Consider the following 26663-nt stretch of genomic DNA (forward strand, 5'->3'; position numbering starts at 1 on the left):
CCACACGCACCGGACAGTCAGTGCCCAAAGGTGGTGTGCCTACAGCACCCAGTGGGCGTCTTTTAGACGGCTCCAAAGTTCTGCAGTTCGGGAAGCACAACGCCAACAGTGAAAGAACACACCGAGGCCGCTTCAAAATCTCAATTACATCTATGCATGTCCCAGAGGCCCCGATCCGGGCACCACTTTTGCACATGCTTCAGTAGTTGCAGAATTCCAGTTGAAGTTAGCATGTGCCAGCAGTGGTTTGCAAGGGTCAGTTTTACAGGAGAGGTGTATGTCTAGTTTAAGCATCAGACCTTTGGAAATGGCTTTTATTAGACCACGTTACAGTAGAATTGTTTTAACGTTCATGTGGCAAGGCTGAAGATATTCATGTCCTTGTGCTCCCTCATTTATCCATCTCCCTCTGTTGTCTCATTTTATACTTTGGTTGTGAGCTATTGCGGTTAGCGACCATCTTTTTTTTCTGTGTTTGTACAGCACCTAGCGCCATGCGATCTTGGTCCAAGACCAGGGCTCCGAGCACAACACAAATAAATAAGTGATGCAGGAGAAAACTGCCATGAAATTAGCTTCAACGTGTATAAACTTTTTAATTTTAAAAAGTAAGTTTATGGGCATATGTAAGAGGAAAACAGTTACATAATAATCAGATCATCTCTTTCATATGCTGCTATACAAGTCATCAGCATCATTGGTACACGAAAGCCATGCTGCAGCGATCGCTATTAGCACTGGGTTTAAAATCAAACTTCCCCTCCCTTCTCTCAAATTCCTGTTTCATCAGTTTTATTTTGTTAATAAGCAAGTTCTCCCTGCAGGAGATCTCAGCGAGAATCCCCCCCTCTCTCCCAGGCCCAGCCCTCTGCAGAGCTGTGTTTGAAGACCACCCATAAGCCAGGCTGATCTTTGCGTTTCTTGGGGGAGGTGCAGGTGGCCTGTGTCTCTGCTGCTACTGCCAGAGGGCAAAGCCTGGGGCCCGCAGGAAAATTCGTAAGCCCAGCACCACAGTGTCCTCTTGGTTTAGAGTGCCACACAGCCAAAGGGAAGGTACCCCAGTGCCCTGCTCAGCTCTGCTCCTAAACGGCCTTCACTCTACAGCCCAAGAGGGGAAGATGCTGCAGGCTGCCCGCCCCATGCACATTGTGGGGTGACAATCGAACCATATAATTTTGCAGCTCCTTGGCTCTCACTGCTGTACGAAGGGAACAGGCCAAGTTCGGACCTGTTACCCTAGCACAGCCCTGGGAGAAGCGTCACTCACTTCTGGGCGGTTGCTTTGCATTTAGAGCAGGGAAGAGGGGAAAATGCCAGTGCTGGGCTCGTCCCAGCCCAGAGTCGCTCGCTCCAACCAGCCATGCCGCTCGGGGTCTGTAATGAGTGGCCGTGGGTCCCTAAGTGGTTCGGAAGCAGGGCTGGCTCCCATCAGGTTCCTGAAATGGGAGCCACAATACAGCTCAAAAACACACACCTCACAGCTCTGCTGGGGGAGCCTCTTCCTGCCCCATTAGCCACACAGCTTGTCGAAGGCGGGGGGGGGGGGGGGGGGCCGGCCAGGGAACCTTAAATTCCACCCCATCGTCCCACCCCTAGAAAACCTCCCTTGTGAAGCTGCTACTTCACAGAGCAGCTTGCCCATAACACTGCTGGGGTGTGCTCTGCGCCCATCGGCAGAGCCCTGATGAGATGTCTGCTGTCTAGGGAGACCTCCCTGGGACTCAGAGGCTGGCAAGCTCTTGAGAGATGCTCCTGGCTAGTTTCCTCTGCAGCTCCTCCGCATCAGAAGCGAAGCCAGAGGCTGCCTGCAACGAAACTGACACGGTCCCTTCAGATGGAGAGCGAAACAGGACAGCCTCCCAAAAAGGTGCAGACGGCAATCTGCGTAGTGGAACCTTCGCTCCAGCAAAGTCTTTGCCAGGGGCACATTCTTACAAGCATCAGAGGTTCAAGGCCACCGTTCTGATACAGCCGCATTCGTCCATGGCTTCTTTTGGAGTGGAGAAGGGGGGAAGAGAAGGATTCTTCCTGTCCCTCTTTGGGAGTTTTAACAAGGAATCTTTGTTTTAATTAAGTGCCCAATGTGAAGAGTTCCAATTAAAACCCCCCACCAGAGACCCAAGCCACCAAAATCCAGCTGTTTGAAAATCCAGCTGTTTGAAAGTTGGGGCTAGATCCTCAGCTGGGACAGATTTGCACCGTTCCACTTCCCTTCACCCCAGCTGACAATCTGGCCTTCGATTCTTAAGTCACTGCCTGCTTTTCCTTACCCTAGAAACAAAAGCTGGGCTCCAGAGGTAGATTCCTCCCCGAAGTTACACGTAGAACCAGAGCTGGTTGGGATCCCGTGAGAGATTGCAAAGGTACCTCTCAACCAGACTGTCCCAGGAGACAGTGATGGCGCTGGCTGCAGCTGGCTGGTTAACTGAGCTGAGATGCATCCTGCAGAACGTATCTTTGGCCTGCGTTAGAGCCAAAACACATTTTATAGCTGGATCAGCAGCTTGGGGAGTTTCCGCTTCGAGGCAGATATTTAAATGGTCCAGGAAAGCCTCTCAGATTAGCGCTCTGTGCTCTGCAATCAGCACGTGGCCGTGGAGCAGCTAAGAATTCAGAGGACTTGCTGTTCCCGTGGCATTTTGTTAACTGCCTTGCCCCTCGCTGCAAACATTCAGACCAAACATCAGGCCAAAAACATTTTTTGCATGTCAGCCTCATCTGCAGGATTACGAGACCTGTTCTAGTGCACCATGCCAAGCAAAGCAGAGTCCAGAGATAAGGCCACTGTTGGAAACAGAAGGGCGTGAACATTCGTGGAAGCTGAAATCATGCAAGACAACGGATCTATTTTGGCACTGGGGATTTGTGAGTCCTTGAGCTCAGACTGAGCATCAAGCTGTATTTATCACCTCCCTGCTCCTGCTCCAGTGTCTCACTGCCTCAGGAACAGAGGTATGTGTGTGTGAAATCAAGTAGGTTATTTTAAAACAGAGGCATGATTAAATGTTCCACCCCCAGTCCACTTCCAATCAAAAATTAACTGGACCAAGTTCCCCCCCGTGGGCAGATTATCACAGCGCATTAAGGCACAATGGTCAAGGCCTGACCTGCAGGTTGGTCTGAAACCCCTAGGCTGATGAAGTTTAAAAGGTAACCGAGGCAGACTGAGGAGCAAAAACAGGGGGTCACATACTTGTGGATTCCCCCCACCCACCATATGTTCCCAATTTCTATTGGCACTTTCTGAACAGGTGCAAATTCTGCTGCAAACGAAGCTCACTGGGAGTGAAAGGCAGGTTTGTGTTTCAAGGACATGCAGGTCTCCTGTTTAACAATCACAGGCAGGGCTAGCTGGAGGGTTGTTCTTTCCCCTCGGAACAGCCTGGATGCATTACAGCCCAGCCCCGCTCACACGCCGTTGACCATGCCTGTCATCAGTGAGCGAAGCAGGAGCACTGGGGGACATGGAGCTCGGAGGCAAGAGAATTTGGCTGCTTGTCCCATCAAGGCCGATCTAGTGGATGTTCATGGAAAAGCAGGAACTTCTTCCTCAGAGCGTGTCCTTCCACCCACAGGGGTTTGCTTTCCCAGACTGGTTTATTGTCAAAAAACAGCAGCCAGAAATTGCTGGAGACGTACAAGATAGGAGGGGCCCCCTGTTAACTCTGTCTTGGAGGCAGCCCTGGAGGCTGGATGTCCCTTTATATAGCACAGCACAGTGTGCGCAGCAGGACAGCCAGGCAGCCCTGCCCTGAATGGATCCTCATTTCATGGTTGATCTCTTGGCTCAGCCCAAGTTGGAGCAAGCTCTCATTCTCATTGGCCTCAACAGCGAAGTGATCTTGTGTCAGATAAAGTCGCAGCTATTCCAAAACCTGTTACTTCTTCCTCCACGGGCCAGCTGCGATGGGGATGTGTAATGTCACTGACAGCTGGGGATTAGACCGAGACCCACCAGGTTCCTCTCACACATGCCATGAACCTTTGGAGTCACGGTCAACCTGGGCCATCTCAAACCTTTCCCATCCTACATCCCAATCCTGCTAGGTTGTGGCCATGTACCATCCTAGGCTCAGCCGCTCCATGGCCTCCTTCCCCACAGCACGGCCAACAGGAAGGGCCAACCAAGTGACACAAGAATCACCTGTCCAAGCACACTAGGCCAGTAGAGTTTGGCCGGGCAGAGTCTCCCATTCCCCATTGTTACAAAGTCAGATCCTTTTTTCAGCAAAGCAAATGTGCTCAAAAAGAATTAAGGCAAGAGTAGTATATAGGCCATATGGATTGATGGGTGGGGCAGGATATAAATATACATCTTTCTTTCTTTCACAAGGGTGAAGAAATGGCAACTGTAGTTCTAAGTCCTGGAAAAAGAAGCAGCCGGATTTTATACCAAGGACCCAAGAGGGTTTCTACAGACATTAAAAAGACTCTCCAAGCAGAACACCGCTGTCCGTCCGCCCCCCCTCCCCCCATCTCCATACCCAAGGCTGTCTCCTCAGACTCTAGTTGCGGACTGTAACCTTCCATGCTTCCCCTTCTGGAGGAGAAAAACAAACTCCAGCTGTGGCTGAAAAGACAGATTCACCTCTTGTTTATGATCCACAAAGTATCATCCTACCTTATTGCACGTCTGTTTGGGCACATGCGCGCGCACACACCCTTGTATACACACAAACATTTGGTTAAGAAATGAAATATCTGGAATTTAAGCAGTGCCCTGAGAACCACATAGAGAAAGACAGATTAAATAGAATTTTCTGGGGGTACTTAACACCAAATTCCGCACCACCCTCCCTCACAATTTAAGCAAAAAAACCCTCCTTCCCCTTGTTATTAGAGAAGGTTCTCAGTTCTTCTGCTGCTGGTTCCTCTCCGGTTCAGCTGTAGTAGCTGCTTTGTGGAACGGACGCATGCGTCAACAGACTCCAATCTGAGGATCGCTTGCCTCTAGGACGGTATTTTTCCTCCTAAAGCGACGGGAACATCAGCAGGCAGGAGGGCGCTCCCCATGGAAGGACACCCGGCACTGGTCTCTGAAAGATCCCGAACCAGTTCGGACGGCGGGAAAAAGCACGCACCCCAGGAGCCAGGTAGCGCCCTGCGCAGGCAGCTGCTAGCACGAGCTAGTCTGCAGGTTCCCCTCTGTCAGCAGCGAGGCGATGGAAGACGGGCCATAGGCGCTGTCGAACTCCTCGTCCGAGCTCAAGTGGTCGTCGTTCAGGGAGGCCTCTGCTGCCGAGCGAGTGGCCTTGCGCCTGGATCAGGGAGAGGAGCCAGTTGATAGCTGCACCGAGCAGCGGGGCTTATCCGGTCCTACACTCTGGCCCCAGGTGGCAGATTCCCACCAGGGCCTAAAAGCAGTGGGGAGACCCCTGCTCTGAGGAAGGAGCCTCCATCTGCTCACAGCCCTGCTCACTCAGGGGTCAGACACCTTGCACCCCGCACACTGCGATAGGGTGAAGCAATGAGGAGCAGAGATCAATGAAAGTCCAAACAGCAACAGTGAGAAGCCTGCTGGGCCGAGGCTGACGCCGGGACTTCCAAGGAGCCTGTGGGAGGGCCGTGTCCAGCCTTCGTTTGACACCCAGTGGGACTGGGGCAGGATCGTCGGCTTATCCCCGCCCAGTGCACTAGGGACCTCCCTTGCTGACGGACTCAGCGTGAACCACCCTAGCAAGGGCACGGCCTGGAGCCCGGGTTACCGGCATGCTACCGCTCTGCTTCGGGGAGGTCGCTTAGATCAGAGTCCTGCTCTCCAAGAGCAGATCTTCCTTGATGCGCAGAAACACGCGTGGCCACAGGGCTGGACGGAGGGGAGGGGACAGGCAGGGGGAGTTTTCTACTGCCACATTTCCACCATCAGGCTAACGAGGGCTTCTGCCAGCCGCCTAGGAAGACTGATAGGGAGCAGCGCCGTCTAAGACGCAGATGGGAGCCCCTTGGCTATGGCGCTGGAGGGAATTCTGCAGCACGGAGTTGGGAGACCCCAGCCCCCCCACATTCCCTACCAGGCCTCTTTCTCCAGGGTCTTGACGCGGTTCTGCAGCTGCTCGTTGAGTTCGTGCTGCTCCTCCAGCTCCCGCTGCGCCTTCTTCCTGGCGCTTTCCAGGCGCTCAATCTCCTCCTCCGCCTCGTCCATCTGGCGCTTGAGCGCCTTGACGCGCAGGCTCAGCTGTCCGGGGAAGAGGGTAAAGGGAGGGGCACATTGGTTTGTGATGCTGGGAGGATGCCCCCTAGAGCCAGACACCCAGCCAGCACTGGGGAGATCTCACCCAGCCCTCCCCCTCTCCTCCTGCCCTAGGATACTCGGGGCCTCTGTTTGCATCACGAGCTGTTCGCAGGCACAGCCGCGTCCTGGAGCTGAAGAGGGTCAGAGCAAGCCGGGAAACGGCCATGCCCAGGCTGCTCTGGAGGGGGCTGGGCGGAGGATAAGAGCCTAGAGACGCTAGGACACGTGTGTGTGTGGGGGGGGGAGGGGGCACATCCCATGGTTCTTAGCGCTGCAGTGAACTGAGCCGCTCTAGGATCCTTTCCCAGTGAGTTGTGGGAGAACTTGTCTGGCCTTCTGGGCCCACGGGGGGGGAATTGTGGGAAGGCGCTGGAGGACCGTCAACACTAGCCAGGGTAGCGCCGGCATCCTTGTTTCAAAAGTGGGCCTGAGAATAAAAAAGTGGAACCCGGGCCCTCATCCGCACCCCTACCTGGGTTACAAGCCCCAGGCTTGGGTGAGAAGGTTTTGTGGGGGGAACACCTGGCTAAGGGCCCAGGATGGCTCGGCAGAGAAGACAGGCTGGATGGGAGTGAAGGGTTTTTGTTAGAGCATGGAGTGAACAGTTAACATTTTTGGGGGGTGCACGGAGGGGCGGGGGGCATAAAGATGCTCAGATACTGATCAGAGTTCAGTCAGTCTTGTACACTACTGTACATATGCAGGATTCCTCATGGATGGAGCCTATCTCCTTACACTCCCACAGACCCATCTGCCCCCCATCGTACCACATGCAACAGCCCCAGCTTTAGGAAGCCGGGCACGCTTAGGATTTTCTCCCTCAGGAGTCCAGGTGGAGAAGATGCACACTCCTGTCTTGAGCATACAGCTGCATCGTTTCCCAGTAGTGATCGGACAGACCCAGGCCAAAGCATTATCTGTGGAAGCCTCCAGCTCTGGGAATGCCACCCAAAAGATGCTGTAATCAGGCACATCTGTGCTAGCGGGTGGCTCAGATTGGTTAAGCAGCAAGAAGGGGTTTTTTGTTTCCAGATGTTTTGTTCTCGGTGAACCACGGGGAGGTGCGGTCAAGAGAACCCAAAGGATCAGCCCCACAACACCAAGAGAGGAGCTCAGGAAGGCCAGCAGGAGCAGGGAACGGACCCCGAAGGCCAGGCAAGGGAGATCTGATGGCAGAGCTGCTGTAATGAGGCGAGACGGAGCGGTAACAGAGGCAAGAACAGGAAGTTGAAGACGAGGGATGGCTAGTGAGACGGGGCCAGTGGATTCTCAAAAGGCTTTGACAAGACTATTCGGCAGGGGGTCTTTCCCCAACACGCTCTAACAGGACCTTCCTCTGCAGCATGGGGCATGGCTCTCTTGCTGGTGGATTCTCTGTACCTTAAAGTCTTTAAACCAGGATTTGAGGACTTTAACTTAGCCATAGGCTAGGGCTCTATTACAGGAGTGGGTGGGTGAGGTTCTGTGGCCTGTGTTGTGCAAGAGGTCAGACTATATGATTATATTGGTCCCTTCTGACCTAAGAGTCTATGAGGAACCGCGAGGCAGAGACACCGAAGCATTTGGCTGTAATCAGGGATAGGACAAGGTCAATGGGACAGAGAGATTAAAGGTGGCTGCAGCTGGAGGGGGGGCAGCTCCTGCACCAAGAGGAGAAACGTGCTGCGTAAAAGGAGCCGAGAGGAGATGTGTGTGAGATAAGCTGAGACCAGACCCATGGGTCTGGCCCGTTGTTTCCATTGGTACCCCGATTGCATTGGCCTGTAGGAGAGTCAGTCTCAAACTGGAGCCAGTCACTGTCCCAGCCTGATATGAAAGTGCAGACACACACACCCCCCCCTTAGCTGATGTTCTGAGGTCCATGCTATCCAAGAGCAGCCTGGAATCAGCTGTGGAAAGGGTCGATATCTCTCTCTCTCTCGCGCGCGCGCACACACACACGCACAGCTCTCCGGCTGCAAATAGTCAGGTTGGCTGAGGTTTCCCCATTTGTCTGCCAAGCAAATGCCAGAGGCTATGGAAGCCATTTAAATGAATAATAATTGGATGATAAAAATTGGAAGAAAAGAAAGGAGGGATGGGAGCAATGCCCCAGGGGAGCGGGCGGGGAAGAAAGAGGACATTCTGCTACACACCTGGTCCTTCTGGTCATTCACATGCTGCCTTTCGTCGTCAATCTGGATCGTCAGCTCCTTCACTTTCCTTTCCAGTTTGCGGTTCGAGGACACAAGGACATTCTTCTCCCTGAAACCACACGAGATGCACAGCTCAGCTGCAGCTCTGCTCAGACACACACATGATCTCTGACTGTTTACCAGATGGGAAACCGAGACCCAGAAAGATGAAGCACCTAGCCCCAGCTCACACAAGCAGTCAGAGGCAGAGCTGGGATTTGAACCCACAACCCCCGAGTCCCAAGGCAGCGCCCTAATCACCTTCACTCTGCTCTTTGAAGGCAGCATGGGTGGCACCCACACTGACCTGGAACGAGCTACCTCCAATTAGATTCGTCTTAAAAAAAAAAAAAAAAAAAACAAACAAACAAACAAAAAAAAAAAAACTACAGCGGTGCAAGAGTATTTATTTCTGGTGCAAAGCGCCAAGCTGACAGCCCTGGAACCAGACACCCCATTTATTTACGACACAGGGACAGCCCCGCAGCAGAGAGCACCGGGCACGCTTCCCCCAAACACTGCCAACCAAGTTTATTAAGAGGGCAGCTTAAGCAACACCGAGCACTCGCAACTGGACTATGTCAAGCCAATTGTCCACACGGGTAACCATCGGAGGGAGATGGCTCTGACATCTTCCAGCCCAGGTTGGCAAAGAGCTGCCCGCAGATGGCTGAGAGTCTCTCTGCCCCCTTTTAGACAGCAACGATCAGTGCCACATTCCCTGGATGATGTATTTTTCCACCCCCACAGTCTTTAGTGGCTTGTCTACATGGGAAAGGTGCATTTCGGGGACCGTTTTAAACCAACTTCTGTTAAATCGGTTACCTAAAAGGACACAAATTTCAATTTTTAGTTTATTTACTTTGGGGAATGTTCTTAAACTGAAACTGGGGTGTCCACAGGAGAGTTTGAAGCAGTTTAGCTAAAATCAGTTTAAAAATTGGGGTTAACAGAGTGTGACCACTGCATAGCTGGTTTTCTTTTCAGGATTTTTGGAACCTGGCAACGGTTGCTCTTGCTGCTGAGGCCCACCTGTTTATTCTGCCTCGTGCCGCTGTGGTAATTCAATCCCAGCCAGAAGCACAGGTAAGTGCTTCCCTAGGAGGATTAGGTCCATTTTAACAAAGGGGTATGGGGGAGAGAAATGGGACTTCACATCCAGAATCCTCTCCATCTTCTGCAGTTAAGGCCCACAGACCAGCACCAGTACTACAGAACTACAACCCTTCCTGAAGCTGTATAACAAGATCGGGGCACAGAGGGGCCTAGAACTCAGGCCCACCCCTGTGACCCCAGTCCTGTGCACATGGGGTGGGGGTAAGCATTCCTGCATTCCATTACCAGCCCTGCCACCGACATCTGAGGAGTCACATGCCTGCTGCATGCCTCAGTTTACCCATCTCTAAACTGGAGGTAGCGATTCCCTCCATCTCTGTGCAGATGGGCTGAGACACTTATGCTGGTAAAAACTTTCCAGTGTAAACCAGGCCTAGGGGTCAGTTTGGGGGTGAATTGTTATGGATATGGTTATACTGGTGCAACCCCTAGTGTGATCTTCTGCCAGACAGGGCCAGGCTCAATTACATCTTTTTACCTCTCTTCTGCCTGCAGCTTATCCTGCAGTTCTTGGATCCGCGACTCTAGCTGAGACAAACTGGCACTGGGTTTCTGCAAGCCTTCCGAACTGGCCAGTCGGCTTTTCAGGTCTTTGTTCTGGTGGGAGAAATTATACCTGATTAATCACCCTCCCAAAAAACCAACCAACAGCCAGCAGCTGAGCAAGACAGTTGGAGTTATAAACAAACGCAGAAGGAACGGAGTGTTGTGTTAATTCCGGCAGTGAGTCAAGCTCTGCAAAATCCCTTTCCCAAATAGGAAGTTTAATTAGCTGGGTTATATAATGGCAATTATTTTTCCTGCATTAAAAACGTTGCCAATTGGGTGTATTTTAAAACCGTGTGAGGAATCCAAGTTCTAAAAACAGGTGAAGACAGCAAAGTCGATGCTGTCCGAACATGCTGGCTGGGCATCACGGCGCCTAACGGCTCCATTGCCAGGGAATAGCTTGCATCTCCATTTAGACCTGGCCTCCCAACGCTCCATTGCTATCGGCAGGAAAAACTGCACACATCCGCACAGAATGGCACTTACATGCCCACAGTCCTGTACAGATTCAGGTTTAGCAGCAAGGTCCTTCGAGCCAAAAGACCTCCTGACCAGGACACAATCCAATGCAGAATTCAGCTATTAACGGCCAGTGTATTTAATAGCTTCCTCGGCCCAAAAAGCTAAATTTGCCTGATTTACCTGGTTCTCCAAGAGCCATCAAAGCTCCTCCAATCTGTTCCATAGGAGTGACAGCAGAGACCCCAGGCCAACATTAAACATGCCTTGTTAACGGGCAACGGCCAAGAAGGAGAAATCTAGGATGAAAACTTTTGAAGAATGAGATCAATGCACCGCAGGGACCTCTGTGACTTTTTGCACCACCTTCTGTCAGCAGTTCATGCCAAGTTGTTGTTTTGTCCTTGTTAATTACACGCGGAGAACAAGAACAGCTAGAAGGATTTTTTTTTTTTTTTTTTTTAAAGCCAGCACACACTTGGGTAACAGAGTATTCAGTAACACAAGTCTGGGCAGGCAGCTGCTGCGTGTTCACAGCAGCCCGGGCTGTAGTTTCATTCCCAAGTTAAAAAAACCCGTGGTGTTAGAGCCCATCTACAAATTAAAAGAGCATCACAGAAACCAATGCAGGGAAAGCCATCTAGGAGGCATGGGGAGTGATTCCAAGTCATTACAGACCAGTCCTTAATCGGCTGGTTCGTGTAAAGTGCGGGTCAACGAGTTCTGGCTCAGAATGGATTTGAAACACGAGTCAGTTCAAGTCTGCAGATAGGGGCTACATTCGGACCCTGAAGATGTGGGCCCCAGTTCTGTGTTTCCTCCCAGCCCCACTGCCGATTACCCCGGTGTAAGATGGGTGGAGAGGCTCAGTGACATTTCCCCCCCCACTCTGCACAGGAAACGTCTAAGAAAGGAAAGGGGCATGAGCAGAGAGCTCTGTCCTCCGGCTATTCCTACGTGGACTCTTGGGGTCCCCTTGCAGCCAATGCGTAGGTTAGAGCCGCCCTGGGTGCAGCTTCAGCTCCGGTAGCCTGCATATCTGGAAGAGGCACAAAGCCACCAGCACCCCAGCCTCCACTCCAGGGCTGTGCAGAGCCGGGTCCCAGGCTCCAGGCTCAGAACTCCAAGGGTTTCCTGAGGGCTGCAGGCCAGGCCTTCCTTTTCCCCAAATGCTCAGCCTTCAGGAACGGCACTTGGATTCTGGCAGTACAGTCAGCATTCTGGGATGGCAGGATCGAGTGGTCTCTTGCACTCCAACAGCTCAGGGCCTCCCTTCTCCTGGATGGGCAAAGGGCACCAGCCTGCCCATAAAGGCCCCATCTCCCGTAACGATCCACGAGCCCAGAGACCCAAGAACCTGTAACAAGAGCTAGCTGCAGCCTGGTAACCAGTTCAGAACAAACCCAGACTGCTTAAAGCTGAGCCCTGCTGGAGGGTGCTCTGGTTCTAGCCACACTAGCCCGATGCCCTAGCTCACAGGCACGGGGCAGGCAGGGACCTGGGGGATCACAGCGCTGGACAGAGCACGGCTGATGGGTATTTTCAGCCGTAAGGGCAGGGCACACACGGTTGCTCTCTAGCAGGCCCATGTGGCACGTGCGAGTACTACACCCCTGTGGATCGCTGCAGAGTTCTCCACGGACGGCCATTTGGGGTTGGTCTACGCTGCAGGGGAGAAGCGAGTCTCCCAGGCTGGGCAGACAGACCTGTAATAGCTCTGCTCGCGTGCTACAAACAGAGATGTGGACGTCGTGACATCTTGCGCTAGCCGCTTGAGTCCACGCCCGGCTGACCCCTGGGTGGGAGCTCAGGGGGCTAAGCAGGAGCCGCCGCCCTGTCCACGCGGCTATTTATAGCATGCTAGCCCAAGCGGCGCTAGCCCCAGTCTGGCTGCCCAGCCGAGGAGGCTCCCTCCCCACTGCAGTGCGGATGTTCTGGAAGCCAGGATGTAGCCAGTCAGGCGTGGCTCTCGCTCTCAGTTAGGGGCATCGGTTCAGAGCTTGGCCCCGGGACCGTTTAGCTTTGTGGTGGTCTCAGAAATCTGCCCCTCGGCTTTGCCATCTAGGGCTCCCCCCACACCTCATTTTGCCTAGAACTTCCTCCTCCCCTTTAAGAATCAGGCCGAGCCCAAAGGTTCTCAGCCTCCCAGGCACACTGCTAGCCTCACCGCCCTGCGGCTAGGGAGGGGTTTACGGGAGCCCTGCCAAGCCAATGTTCCAAGGGATTAGCAAATCACCTCCATTAAGAGCTCCCTTAACAAGGTGCAACGCGCCTGGGGGCCCCCCCGAGATGGGTGTGTTCAATAAACTGAAAATGATGAGTGAGGATTAGGGAAGAGACACCTCTGATTATACTGGCCGCCTCTGGAACGCCGCTGGGAAGAGGCACAGTGATGCCGCCAGAAGAAATCCAGAGGATCTCGGGCTCAGTGCGGGCTTGGAGAGGAGCTTAAATACTTCAGCCATGCCCAGCATTTTGCTGTTGGTATTCAAGCAGACCCCAGCGACACCAAACGAATCTGAGCAGGGCCGTGGAGCATCTGGCACAGAGAGCTTACAGTCATACTTTAGGGTGCAGATCAAGGAGGGGGAAAGAGGTGACAAGGAGACAGATTCTTCTTTTCATAGATAGACTGTGAATGGTTTATATTTATTGTTTCCATTATCGTAACACAGGAAGCCTGGTCAAGTCTCAGGGGCCTTTTGGGTTAGATGCTGGGCAGACGAGGAAGGCAGACAGACAATCCCTTCCCCAGAAAGCTTGGGACAGAGAGCAAGCAGGACACAAGAAGTTCACAGATTGAAGGGATCACTCTGATCATCTAGTCTGACCTCCTGGGTAACACAGGCCAGAGACCTGCCCCAAAATAATTCCTAGAGCAGATCTGTTAGAAAAACATCCAGCCTTGATTTAAAAAGTGTCGGTGATGAAGACTCTGCCAGGACCCTCGGGAAATTGTTCCAATGGTCAATTGCTCACCTGTTAAAAATTTACACTGTAATTCAGTCTGAATTTGCCTAGCTCCAACTTCCAAGCCATTGGATCGTGTTAGACTTTTCTCTGCTAGACTGAAGCGATTTGTTCCCCATGTCGGTACTGAGACTAATCAAGTCACAGCTTAACATCTTTGTTAAATCAATAGCGTGAGCTCTTTGAGTCTATCACTATAAAGGCAGGTTTTCTAATGCTTCGATCCAGGGGTCTCAACCTGCAGCCCAATCAGCACACAACTGCGGCCCATGTGACAGCCTCAGGGCCTCACAGGTCATATCTATGTTATGTGGATGCGGCTCACATAACACACAGAGAGCTGCATGTGCGGCCCACAGCGATAAATAGTTTAATTATTTGCCTGGCTCGTCTCTAAACACTCTCCAATTTATCACCTACAGACTTCCTGAACTGCAGGCACCGGAACCGGACGCAGGATTCCAGCAACGGTCGCACTGATGCCAGATACAGAGGTAAAATAATCTCTCTGCTCTTAACAGATTCCCCTGTTTAGGCATCCCAGGCTCACATTAGCCCTTGGGCGACAGCAGCACCTTGGGAAGCTCAGGTTCAGCTGATTATCCTTCACGTCCCCCAAATCTTTTTCAGCGTCGGATGAAAGGGACACAAGGGGAGATTAAAACAGAATGAGCAGTTTCACAGGAGTCCTGGCTTGTCTAGCGAGCGCCAGACAGGAGCCATTTGGAAGGTGTCACTGCAGAGGCAGGTTTTGAGGGTGCTAATGAAAGGTGACAGCTTTATTAATTGTGGCAGCGGGTGGCATGGGAGAAAGCGCCAAAGGAGGAGGGGGGACATTTGTTGATAAAAACAGACAAGCAGCACCAGGGGAGCGTCTTGCATAGACTAACTAGACTGGCAGAGAGCTAAGACCATCAGACTGTAGGAAGTAGCAATGGGGCAGACCTACTGCTCCAGTTGACCCCCATTTCCCAGCCAGCGCAGGGTCATTCCCTGTGGGACACAATCTGTAGCATCCTCTCCAGTCTACTTGTAAAACTCCCAAGCAAATGGGACTTCCACAACCTCTCCTTTGGAGACTGTTCCACGGCCAGACAGAGCTCACGGTCAGGAGGCTTTTCCACCATCAGAGCAAGATGACCTACCAGGTCGCAAGGGCAGGCTGGTTTAAAGGCATTTTCTAACCTAGTCACTGGGGTGAGGAGGCAAACTTGCAACTCCTTGACATCTCCGCATTTGCAAGCGGCCACAAGAGCCATCATCAGCTACCCAAGCAGACAGCAGGGCCAGCTCCAAGAGGGTCAGACTCGTGCATCAGCCAGTGCCGAAAGAGATGTCCCCGGTCACAGCCTTACCTGCCTCTCCAGGGAGATCTTGTCGCACTCCAGGTCCTGCGGGCTGGAGCGCTCCTGCAGCAGCTCCGCGCGCAGCTGGTCAATCTGGAGGAAGGAAGGTTGATTTTGTTAGGGGTTGTTTCTAGTCAAACTGGCGCGTCTTTTCTCAGCCCTTGTGATCAAGGGAGTCACACCAGTGTCAGTCGGGAGTGGAACAGCCTGGCCCATAAATCGGAACAACAGTGCTCACTGCGTGTGTCCAATTACATGAATATGGAGTCAGTGGGAGTTGAAAGCTTTGAACTGAGATTCCAATTCTCTGTATGACAGCCGGGGGGGGACTCAGCCAAGATCAGGGGCCCTGTGCTAGGTATTGTACGTAGCAAGGGGAAGTCCCCCACACAGTTCACAACGTGAGCAGGCAAGACAAAAGGATTATCCCTATTTTACACACAGACTAGAAGGCCGAGCTATAGTAGGTTGCTTTAGACTAGCCATGAGGCCAGGACATGGAGGATGTACCCTGCTTAAGACACTGCTAGGTGCTATGTCTTCAATGGACACTTGCTGAGAACTGGGAGACAATTTAAGGCAATTCCAGTTCACACCGCTGCAGGCTGTGACTGCGAGCACTCCTGGGTCATCAACAGGGGGATAAATCTTTGATGAGCGCACTGGTGACCTGCAGCAGGGACAGAACAAAGCAGCGCTAGAAGGGGAAACTGTTTTCAGCTGCCTTCCATTGCCCGTGGCTGGCATAAGCACGCGGTTCCTCCGTTGCGGCAGCTGGGTTCAGTGAGGTAGAGACAACATGAACACCCAGGGAGCTGGAAGAGGTGCATGTACGGCAGGGTACGGCCCAGCTTGAGTCACGGCTTGGCAGAGCCCATGATGCTGGTTAATTGTGCATGAGACACGGTGCAGAGGCAGCAGCAGGTTTCATCCCCAGCGAGATTAGGTTATTGTTTGTTCAGCAGCCAGATAGATCGTTTTTATTTTCTTAACGTTAGCCAAGGTCAGGCGCTAGACACCCTGCCAGCCCCCAGTCAACAGCGTCCTCCCCATTGCCAGGCAAGGTTGGGTGCGGATCAGTCTGGATAGCAGAACCGAGGGGCGTTTTAACTGACCAGAGCCAAGACCACCGCGGGGAGGTCTACACTGCAGCTGGGAATTACCGACTCCTATTGGTCTGCTACAAATGGCTGTGTGGACATGGCAGACACTAGCCCTGGTGTCTGAGCTTGGATGGCTAGCCCAAGCCTCTGCCAGTGCCACAATGTCCACACTACTATTTTTTAGTGCAGTGGCCGTGCCCCGCTAGCACGAGTCTGTCCCAGCTGCAGCGTAGACACATCCTGTAAGACCTGGCTGGAGAAGATACGCGCTTACTGCTGTAGCGCATGTAGAGATACTCTTAAGACAGCAGTGATCCATGGGGCATTAGCAGAGCTATTATTTGAACTGCAGTCATGTCTCGGACCGCTGGTCCTGGGCTGTGACCCCCATGGTGCTAGGCACTGTACAAAAAACAAAGAAAAGTGCCTGCCCCAAAGAGCTTACAAACCAGGTAGTCATTTCTGTGCCTTACTTTCCCCTGTCGGAAAACATGGAGCTCAGACTTTGAAAGCACTAAGCGCCCAGATTAGTCAATTGTAAGGCCAGAAGAGACCATTATGATCTAGCCTGATGTCGTACATGAACGCTGGCCAGAGATCACCACCCAATAACTTCCGCACTAAGTCCAGGGCTTCTGTCTGAGCTAGAGCAGATTTTTGAGAAAGGGATATCCAGTCTTGGCTTAAACTGCACGTGATGGAGAATTTAGAACCAGTCAATAACAGCTCTTTAGAGATTGAATAACTTTCGCTATTTCGAGAGTACACCACGGTTGCAACTAACTGTCTCTAAGAAGCACACAGTTTAATTCTAACGCAGACAGCTCCCAAACTCTTTTTTGCAGCTTCTCCATAGACCACTAATGGCTTGGCATGACTGAGTGGCTGGAGCAAGACCAACAACTGGCTTTCAGATTGCATGCACCGGCAAGTTGGCAGCAGACAAGATATAGATTGCAATTTAAAAATATGGACCCTTCGCAGCACTGCCAGGTCTGGCTCTAATAAGAGTTAATAAGCCACAGACAAAAAGGAGAATTCTGTTCAGAGAATTTAAATGCCAAGAAAGCCATTCCACCTGTACATAACCCGTTCTCTCTGTGCCATTAAAATAACCATTACAGCAATTCAAAACACACTTTCAGCCTCAGTAAGGTCACGCAATTTAGATTCAGAAAATAGCAACGCAGGTAGAGATGGGAGCTGTAGGAAGGTCACCAGAGAAACGAGGTACGGCAGGAACCGATAATTCAAGCCATTATAATTAGCCTGCTTATGCCAGTTTGCAAAAATGCAGATGAGCAGCATCTGATGGCAGCTGGCGCTTCTAATGAGCTTTTTCTATTTTTAAGAGGCCTGTTTTTCCATCTTCTCTTATGTTTCATGCACACTTTAGAGGATTTTGTTACTACAGGGATTCCAGGTACAAAAATGTTTTCAGAGCACCATTAGGAGATGCTAAGATTGCCAGATGGAAAGCAATAAAGACCATGCTTTGTTTTGGCAGGAGCTCAGAGGATCTCCATCAACATGGAATAGCCAGGAGCACATTTGTGGAGCAGGAAAGCCCCGTAAGAATGAGGAATATTTTCCCTAAGTTGTTGCTGTATCTGCCTATTTGGCAAGGAGAGGAAAATCAGAAGAAGAAAAAAAAAAAAAGAAGTTAGCTTAGAGCAAATGTTTCTAGGAACCGCCAAGCTGCAGTCGCTCCTGGTCAGAGGTTGCTGCGGAGGATGAAACATAGTTTAGACATGAATAGACATAGCCAGATTCTCCACCACCATCTGTTATGCAGATGGAGAAACTGAGGTAAAAGGGCAGGGGCTCGGATTCGTTCAAGATCGCACAGTGCATTCGGCCACGAGCTAAGAAAAAGGAGCCAGGTCTCCTGATGCCTGGGTGTACTAGCCCCTAAATCATGGTGTCTGAACAGGAATGCGCTGCAAAAATAATGGCACCTACTGGGTATGGATGGCATGCCTGTATGAGAGTGGGTGATGGGTCAGTCCCAGTGAGGGAAGTTCTGCTTCAGTTTCTTTCATGGAAAAAGCTGAAACTACAGCGCGTCCACCTCGGCCACATGCTGACATGGGGCTTCACTGGCATAGCAGAAAAACCCCAAGAGCAAGACAGCTATGCCCCTGCTCCACTGGCAAGTCTAACAATTGCAGAGAGCTTCCAGAACTCAGTTCCGTTAAACTCAGCAAGGCTAAGTGCTGCCTTCTGCGCCCTGCAGGCTTCGTGCTGTGTTAGATGCTAGCTCGGAATGGAGTGCTGAGCCATTAGAAATGAGGATCAGCATAACCGGGTGTTGTCTAGGTGTTGGAGCACCAGGACTCCTGGGCAAGTCCCTACCTCTGTGCCTCACTTTCCCCATCTGCAAAGGGAGGAGTTATTTAGTAATTATTCACATTGCAGTAGCCACTAGAAGCCCCAGGCATGGGCCAGGACCTCATTGTGCTTGGTGCTGTACAGACACAGAACAAAGACGGCTCCTGCTCCAGAAAGCTTCCCACACAGATTACTTAGACTAACAAGGATGACACTTTGTAGCTTTCTGTACAAAGCTACAGAGGCTCCGTGCATCCCTCCATGCCCCTCTTCCCCCAACTCCCTTTATGCCCCCCTATCAGGGTCCCTCAGTTTCTCCCCCACTGCAGGGACTCTGTGCCCCCCCTCCCATTTCCACCTCCCCCCACCGTACCAGGCCTCCATTAACCCATCAGATGAAGCCTGGCTACGGTAAGGAATTCAAATCCTTCCCTTTGCAACACACTCTCCTACCTGGTCTCTGCTACGGTTAATGCGATCAGTCAACAGCTCCACCGTGTTCCTCTCCTCGTCCAGTTCCACCTCGAGGCGCTTGGATTTGTCCTGCGAGTACAGCCCTTGTTAGTCCAGCTTCGGATTCGGGGGGGGGGGGGGGGGGGGAGGAAGAAAGGAGTGTTAATGGGACACTAACACCCCCTGCCCCAACCTCGGCTTGGGCGCAGAGCGCTGTGGCATTCCCAGGAGTGATGGGCTCCTGATCACTAAGACCTTAGCGTGGCCAGAAGCGGGGATGCTAGACTGGTAGCACTGAAAGTGCTGGAGTCCGGATATAAGCGTGACTGGGATTCAGTGGGAGAGCTCAGCTGGACCCCAAAACCCTGCTCCCAAAAGGTAATCCGCACAAGCTGCTCCCTGGGCCTGTGCGGACCCTCACTGCCTGCCACAGGGCTCTGGCAGCGCGAGGGGCAGTCCCTGCAGAACCGTCTGCAGGAAGGAGACGCCGACCCCCCCTTTCCAAAAAGGGGCCACCAATTGCAGGCACCCAACAGGAGACACCGGTGCCTGAATTTCCAGAACGCCAACAGGAGCCGGCGGCAGGTGGACCTCACTCCTTCCAGAGGGGCTGAGCAAGGTGCCTCAGGTCAGACAACCAAAAAGAGTGGTGGCCATTTTAATTTTGACTGGGCAGCTGTAACGCCCGGTTCACTGGTAAACGCCCTTCCCGAGCACTGACCCCAGGCCATTTAATCCTCCTTGAGAGGGCTGCAACTTTCTTAGGACTCCTGCAGGTCAGATCTGGGAGAAGGAAGAAGGGCTATAGATTTATTCTCTGAGGCCAGACATGATCTTACAATTTAGACTTGCTGAAGGGAGGCATTTGTCAGCCCACCTGGAGAGAGAGTCACCTCGTGAAAGCCCTTCTCGGGGCAGGGACATTTTTTCTTCAAGTGCTTTAACAGGCTCGCAGTTCTGCAGTGCAATGGGAGATTTCAATGCAGACTGTAGCACAGAGCCAATTAAGCAGCTTGAGGACCAGTCTGTCATGGGATCTGAACCAGGCTCAGAAATAAGGTTTGATCCCTAGTTAAGTTTTATTGCCGCTATGTTGGTTTTGAACCATATAATTTGCATGAACAGTGCGAAGGTTAAAGTGCATTTGACGCCTTTCCAGAAGGCGGGCTCAGCCATGGCTTGGAAAGCCTGATCTCTAGATATCGTGGCCGAGGCTGCTTGGATTATGCCGGCTCTGCTCAGTTCCAAGCAGCAAAAGCCACTTGATTTTTCTCATACATTGGGTTGGGCTGGATCTGCCTGGGAGCTCCCCCTTTTAACGTCCTGGTGAACGAGGATGGGGATTTGAGCCAAAGAGATTTAAGTTCTACCGGGTCACTACAGAGCTGCACAAAGAATCCCAAGCCTGAAGTTGGCATTCAGCTCAAGAGAGCTGCTTTATAAATGCACAAATCGAGAACCTCAGAACAGAACACGCCTCTCCCCTAGACAATTCTGCTGCCATGTTTGAAAGAGCTGAAACTAAATCAGTTATTTGGCAATTAAGGGGCGGGGGGAGTGTTACAAAAAGTCCTGTTTCCAAGTGAATGAGAGACTCTGAAGACAACTCTGCCCTCTGCTGTTACAAGCAGGCTTTGTGCCACTGACAGAGGTAGCTACTCTCCCGGGCTGGCTGCATGCTGTCTTACTTGCTGTTAGAGGGGGGCAAAACATTGAGGTAAACCCTCATCTCTCTCTCTCAGAACAGTCCTTGTCATTTCTAGCCAGGCAGCTCCTGCTCTAGCTCCCTGCTGATTTGTTTCACCATTACACAGATGCACCAACAGGCCACTCTTCAAAACTTACTTGGTTGCTTTTATTCTAACATCTACAAAAGTTTGGGTTTTAAAATCCCAGGTAAAGCAGACACATTTGCTTGTTCGCAATTGCTTTTAATAGCATGAAGCCCATGGCTGTTGCATGCGGGTGTGATTATTTTTCTCGAGTATCTATTCTGAGCCCCACACGCTCGGATACGGAGCCGAAAGAGTCATTTTTAAAGTAGCTGAACATCTGGGCACTACTAACTCTGACGATCTCATGACCACTATGGGGAGGGGGATGGGTTAAGGGTCATAAAAGGCCCCCCTACTTGCAGTCAGTGGGAGTTTTGCCTAAGAAAAGGCAAATCAGGCTCGAGTGCCAAGGCTCTTTCTGCCCTATTGCTCCAGAATCTCAGCAATCCGAGTTAGCCAACCTGCTGTTTGGACCCGCTGGAGGAGAGAGCAGACCTGTGCTTATAGGTGCTCTTGGGGAGAAGACGTGCATAGCTCAGCACCAAAGCAGGCCAGTCCAGAGGCTCAGACTTAGGGGAATGCAGCCAGATCCAGCAATACAGCCCCCACTCACTGCACACGCATGGATGAGACCATGGGCCTTTTTGTCCCAGATATGCCATTACTGGGGCTGCAAGCAGGGGAGGCAGCACTGATACCCAGGGGTCACTGCAGTCGAATCACTGGAGCATTGCTGGGGTCTCAGGAAGGGTGCCAGGGCTGGGGTTTGCTGCACTGCTCCAGGAGCTAGCTAGTTTCACTGTCACACCCGCTTTGCAGCAGGACAGAGAACGATGCTACGTTCCGTGCACAGGGACTTTGTGCTGCTGAGACGTTCTGGAGGAAGAAGGTGCAGACCCGGCATGACCCAGGCTGCAGCAGGGCATATTCCAGGTGGGGGGGGAGGGGCGGTGTAGCTCAGCCCTATCCTCGTAGAACCCCCATCAGGGTGAGAAGGGGGTTTGGTCTCCATGACCCGGTCACTCCTTGGTGCCTCTGCTGAGATCACAGCAAGGAGGCCAGGTGAGATGGGGACTTGGTCATAAAGACTCTTCAGTGGCATATCATGGGTCTCCAGTGCCCGGGGGCCATACTTACATTGGTGCCCTCCCCCCCCCAGTTGGCAGCACCCCATGGGGAGGGGGCGCGTCTGCAGGCCCGTGTCCCGCTCTCCCCCAGCTGTGATGGACTCTGGTCCCTGCGGCTCCCTCCTTGCACCCAGTCCAGGGGCAGAGGAGCTGGGAGGCTGCCCTGGCTGCCTGTGACAAGGGGGGGGTGGCTCCGAGGAGGAGGGCCTGGCTGGCACCCCTCCCCAGGCCAGCGCCTGGGGGCATGGCTCTTCCCCACGCCCGCTCGCCCCTCAGTACGCCACTGAGACTCTTAGCAAACGAACCTCCAGCGCTTTGACCTGCCGAGAGCGATCGTCCTGGGAGCGTTTCTTGGACTCCATCTCCTGCTCCAGGTTCTGCAGGCGCTGGGACAGCACTTCCTTATCCAGCATGGTGCTGTCCCGCTCGGCCTGGCTGTCCTGCAGCGCTTGCTTCAGCCGTGCCATCTGTGGGAAGAGAGGGCGTCAGAGCGCGACCATGCTACCCAGGCATTTCCTTAGGGCATGCAGAAAGCTGAATATGCCTGGGATGTGCAGATCTCTCCCAGTGACCACACAGGTTGGCTCACAGGTGTAGCAGCCCAACAAAGCAAAGATCATGGGGCACGGGAGAAGCAGAGGCTGGGCCAGATAGGACCAGTGTGATGCAGAAGTGGCACATGCCAACCCTGGAATGACCCACCTCGTGGCCTCTGGTGACACGGTCTGGCTGATGCTTGCAGCGCTAGCTAACCTGCAGACAGCCACAGCCAACCTGTTTCGGCTGGAGGAGAGGGAGAGAGAAGACCAACAGCCCACACTTCTGCACTGTTTGGCAAGAGCAGAAACCCTCCCGCCCCAGCAGGTTCTGGTCTAAGGACACACCTGGGTACCCATGCATTAGTGCCAGTGATCTCCCTGCAGCACTAGGGAGCCGTAGCTGAGCACGCCCAGTTCTGCCATCAGGGTATTAACAGATTTAGGAGGGGCCAGAGATGACCAAGCTACACTCTTCAGATAGCGAGTGCTCTCTGGAGAGCAGCCAGCCTGCAGGAGAGAGACTGAAATGGCTCTGGGCTACCCCCGAACGCGCCCAGGAGGGGACCGCGCTTCACACAACGCTGCAGCCTGCCAGTGCCCTGACCCGGAGCTGGTGATGCTACAGCTGACAAAGCTTAGCCGCAGCAGAGCTTTCCTCTGTGCGCCAAGGGCTCTCAGCAGCTGGATTCAGAGTAACTGGGCAGGAAGCACCTTGGAGGTTTCTGGTCTCAGGCAGGCGGAGATGCTGCAATTTCACTCTGAAAGCGAGGATCACTCCAGCTTCGATCTGTGCAGTCTGTGCTCCCGGTCAGGGTGGAGCAGCGGACTGTCTGAACTAATGGGTAGTGGAATCTCCCTTAACCTCCCTAGCCCTGGAGGGCCATCTCAGCTCCAGGGGAGGGAGCCAGAGTCTGTCCCCAGTACTTCCCCCAGCTCTGCAAGAGAGAGGCAGATTCTTTCCCAGCTCACACAATAGACTCACTAAGTTCTGACGGCAGGATCTTTATTGCTGGCCATGTGGGAGCCAGAGAGCGCCCAGCCTGACTCCAGCCCCTGCTGGCACTTATGATTACAGATGCTGCTTGTCTACTGAGCAGATCTGATCTGCGCGATTGCTCGTGATACAGCCCCTGCGATGCCCTTGAGCAGAGCGGACTTCCAGGCCACAAACTGACCGGTCCCAGGTAGGTCAATAGCGCAGCCTCTTCTGCTGGAACTGGGAGGAAAGGAGCTCTTGTGCCATCTGGCTGCCACTCCTGTGTTCCAACAGGGCTACGCTCCCCTTCAGGCCAGGCCCCGAGCTGAGCAGGCAGTTTGCCTGAGGCAGGGAAGAGACGCGACTCGGTTACACTAGGTAATTTAAAAATGGATGAGGGACGTCCGCATCTCCCCAGCATTAGCGATTTCTGGCCACCATTGTAGATGCCCTCTCGGAAGACAGCCCCTGGCAGGTTGCGAGCAAGGCGAACTGCTTGAGAGCCGGCGGCCTACCTCGTCCTGCAGCCGGCCCATGGTGAACTGCATCTTCTCCACCTCCGCGCTACGGTCTTTGGCCTGCTTCTGGGAATCCGTGATCTCCTTTCGTGACCTCTCTTTGTACTCCTCCAGCTGTGACTGCAGCAAGGCCAGTGAGCTCTGAGACTCCTGGGCCATCTGGTCCAGCTAGAGCAGAGGGGATGGAGTACTTAGGAACCCACCATTACTGCCCATGAGCAACGCCCGCCCCTGGACCAGATGGGGATAAATGATGCCATTGGAGCCACATGGGAGACCCCAGTTAACTTATCATAGAATCATAGAATTGGAAGGGACCTCAGGAGGTTGTCTAGTCCAACCCCCTGCTCAAAGCAGGACTAACCTCAGCCAAATAATCCCAGCCAGGGCTTTGTCAAGCTGCAGCTTAAAAACCTCTAAAGATGGAGATTCCACTACCTCCCTGGGTAACCCATTCCAGTGCTTCACCACCCTCCTAGTGAAAAACTTTTTCCTAATGTCCAACTTAGACCTCCCCCACTGCAACTTGAGACTGTTGCTCCTTGTTCTGTCATCTGCCACCATTGAGAACAGCCTAGCCCCATCCTCCCTGGAACCCCCTTTCAGGTAGTTAAAAGCTGCTATCAAAGCTCCCCTCATTCTTCTCTTCTGCAGACTAAACAAGCTTAGTTCCCTCAGCCTCTCCTCATAAGTCCTGTGCTCCAGCCCCCTCAGCATTTTTGTTGCCCTCCACTGGACTCTCTCTAACTTCTCCACATCCTTTTTGTAGTGGGGGGCCCAAAACTGGACAATACTCCAAATGCGGCCTCACCAATGCCAAATAGAGGGGAATAATCACTTCCCGCGATCTGCTGGCAATGCTCCTACTAATGCAGCCCAATATGCTATTAGCCTTCTTGGCAACCAGGGCACACTGCTGACTCATATTCAGCTTCTTATCCATTGTTACCCCCAGGTCCTTTTCTGTAGAACTGCTGCCTAGCTTGTCGGTCCCCAGTCTATAGCTGTGCATGGGATTCTTCCATCCAAAGTGCAGGACTCTGCACTTGTCCTTGCTGAACCTCATCAGATTTCTTTTGGCCCAATCCTCCAGTTTGTTTAGGTCCTTCTGTATCCTATCCCTACCTTCCAGGGTATCTACAAACTTGCTGAGGGTGCAATCTACCCCATCCTCCAGATCATTAATGAAGATGTTGAACAAAACTTCAATGGGTGCGGAGGGAAGAGAGACCCAGAAGTTTTAGAATCACCATGAAGAGGAAGAGAAGGAAATAAGAGAGTGTCCCTGCAATCCCGGTTTCTCCCAGATATTTGATTTGAAAGATCGAGACGAGGCTGCTAGGAACGACACGGACATTCGAAGGAAACCTGCGAAGTTGAACTCAAAGCAGAGAGCTAGCCCAGAAATGCCTCAAGCACAGCTGATAACGCAGCGGGGTCAAGCATTTCAGAAAAGGTCTTGCAGGTCATCCAGCAGCATAGCTTAGATTTATACAGCACCTATCACTGGGGTAATTCAAGCACCAGAGCTCATCCTCCAGTGAATTTCATCAGCCAGCCTGGTGGCGGGGCCAGAGGGCTGTAGAAAGAGTCACCCTGGCTACCACAGTTCACCCTAAAAACTCCCAAATCTTCTAGCACCTGGGACATTCCAGGATGCTGCATGCACAGGGGTTTCTAGTGAACCTGGAAGACACAGTGGGTTTTATGGAGACTAGCAAGACATTTTCAGAGGGCAAGAGACAAGCTTGTCTGCTAATATCCTCCACAGCTGGATGGCTCAGCACCTTCTGGATGGCTCTGTATTTCAGCTAGTTTTGCAGGGCAGCTCCAGTGACTCTACTGGGTGAGTTTGCAATGCCCTCCCTCGACGAGCCACGCAACATCTAAGCCAGTGACATCAGCTGGGGAGTGGGAGGAGCCTCGCATACCTCTCTGGTCAGCTTCTCCGTGGTCTTATCCAGCAGCCGCTTCTGTTCCTCCAGCTCATTCTTCGTCCTCCTCAGCTGCTCCTTCTGCTTCATCTCCTCCTGGTGACTGGCGTTCAGATTCTGGTGCTCCTGAGACAGTCGGCCGAGGCTCCGCTGCGCCTCTTCCAGGCGGCTCTCCAGAGATCTCTTGGCCATCAGCAGCACCTGCTCTTGTTCTGCAGCCTCCTCCAAGGATTCTTCCATCTGTCTGCGATCAGCCTGGAAAGGGAGGAGCGCTTAGAGAAACACACAGCCCCAGGGAACGCTAGGGGTGAGCTATCTGAATATTTCAGTCTGGACATGGCAGCATGGTCCAGCGGATAGAGCACTGGGCTGGGACTCAGAAGGGGTGATCTTGGGCAAGCCCCTTCCCCTCTCTGTGTGGGCTGTAAGCTCACCAAGGCACTGTCTCTCTCTAGGTCTGTGCAGCGCCTGGCACCATGGGGTCTGCAAGGGACTACTCCATGGAGGAAGCTGGGGAAGGAGGTGGGTCTGTGAGTGGGGCAGTGCTGCGGCCCTGGTGTACCTCCAGCTTGGCGATCTTCTCCCTGAGCCTCGCCTCCGAGCCCTCCCAGTTCTCGGAGAAGTGCCTGTACTCCTTGAGCTGCATCTCCAGGCCTAGGATCTTCCTCCTCAAGTCGTCGTTCTCCTCCTGCGTCTCCCGGAGAGCGGACTCCACAGTCTTCCTCATCTGCTCTGTGGCCTCCTTCTCGCTCTCCACAACCACCTTCCCCTGCAAGAAACATGCACAGGTGAGTCTGGGGCGAGATGGTGAGATCAGGACGCTGGCACGTGGGAGGCCAGCGCTCAGAGGAGCTGGTCTCTAAAGGCTTCTGCCCAGCAGAGGGCAGACATGCTCGCAGGTGCAGATTTTTGGATAGAGGTTGCCCGTTCCGCTGTGGCAACCCCAGCGGTGGCTCACGCAGTGAGTGGGCATCTGTAAGAAGAGGCCACTCTTGTTTGGTCGGGTCAACGGGAGGTGAAAGGAGGCGGGGGGCGAGGGGGGATGAAGCACGTGATGGAAC

The 26663-nt window shown here is 52.9% G+C and overlaps 1 protein-coding gene across 1 annotated transcript in view; it reads right to left on the reverse strand.

The window, feature by feature from the left end:
- Positions 1-576: 576 nt before the first annotated feature.
- CGN (cingulin) overlaps positions 577-26663 on the reverse strand; it is a 56076-nt gene continuing 29989 nt past the window's right edge. Inside the window, exons 12-21 of the mRNA XM_067569707.1 lie at positions 26165-26371; positions 25600-25857; positions 23666-23836; positions 21941-22102; positions 18734-18823; positions 14856-14939; positions 10001-10119; positions 8368-8476; positions 6012-6175; positions 577-5258 (exon numbers count right to left, since the gene is read on the reverse strand). Coding sequence (XP_067425808.1) covers positions 5117-5258; positions 6012-6175; positions 8368-8476; positions 10001-10119; positions 14856-14939; positions 18734-18823; positions 21941-22102; positions 23666-23836; positions 25600-25857; positions 26165-26371 — 1506 coding nt within the window. The 3' untranslated portion in view covers positions 577-5116. The remainder of the gene's footprint in view (positions 5259-6011; positions 6176-8367; positions 8477-10000; positions 10120-14855; positions 14940-18733; positions 18824-21940; positions 22103-23665; positions 23837-25599; positions 25858-26164; positions 26372-26663) is intronic.

This window comes from Emydura macquarii, unplaced genomic scaffold, assembly GCF_026122565.2.
Source record: "Emydura macquarii macquarii isolate MOO-44397 ecotype Brisbane River unplaced genomic scaffold, CSIRO-AGI_Emac_v2 contig_2924, whole genome shotgun sequence".
NCBI lineage: Eukaryota > Metazoa > Chordata > Testudines > Chelidae > Emydura > Emydura macquarii.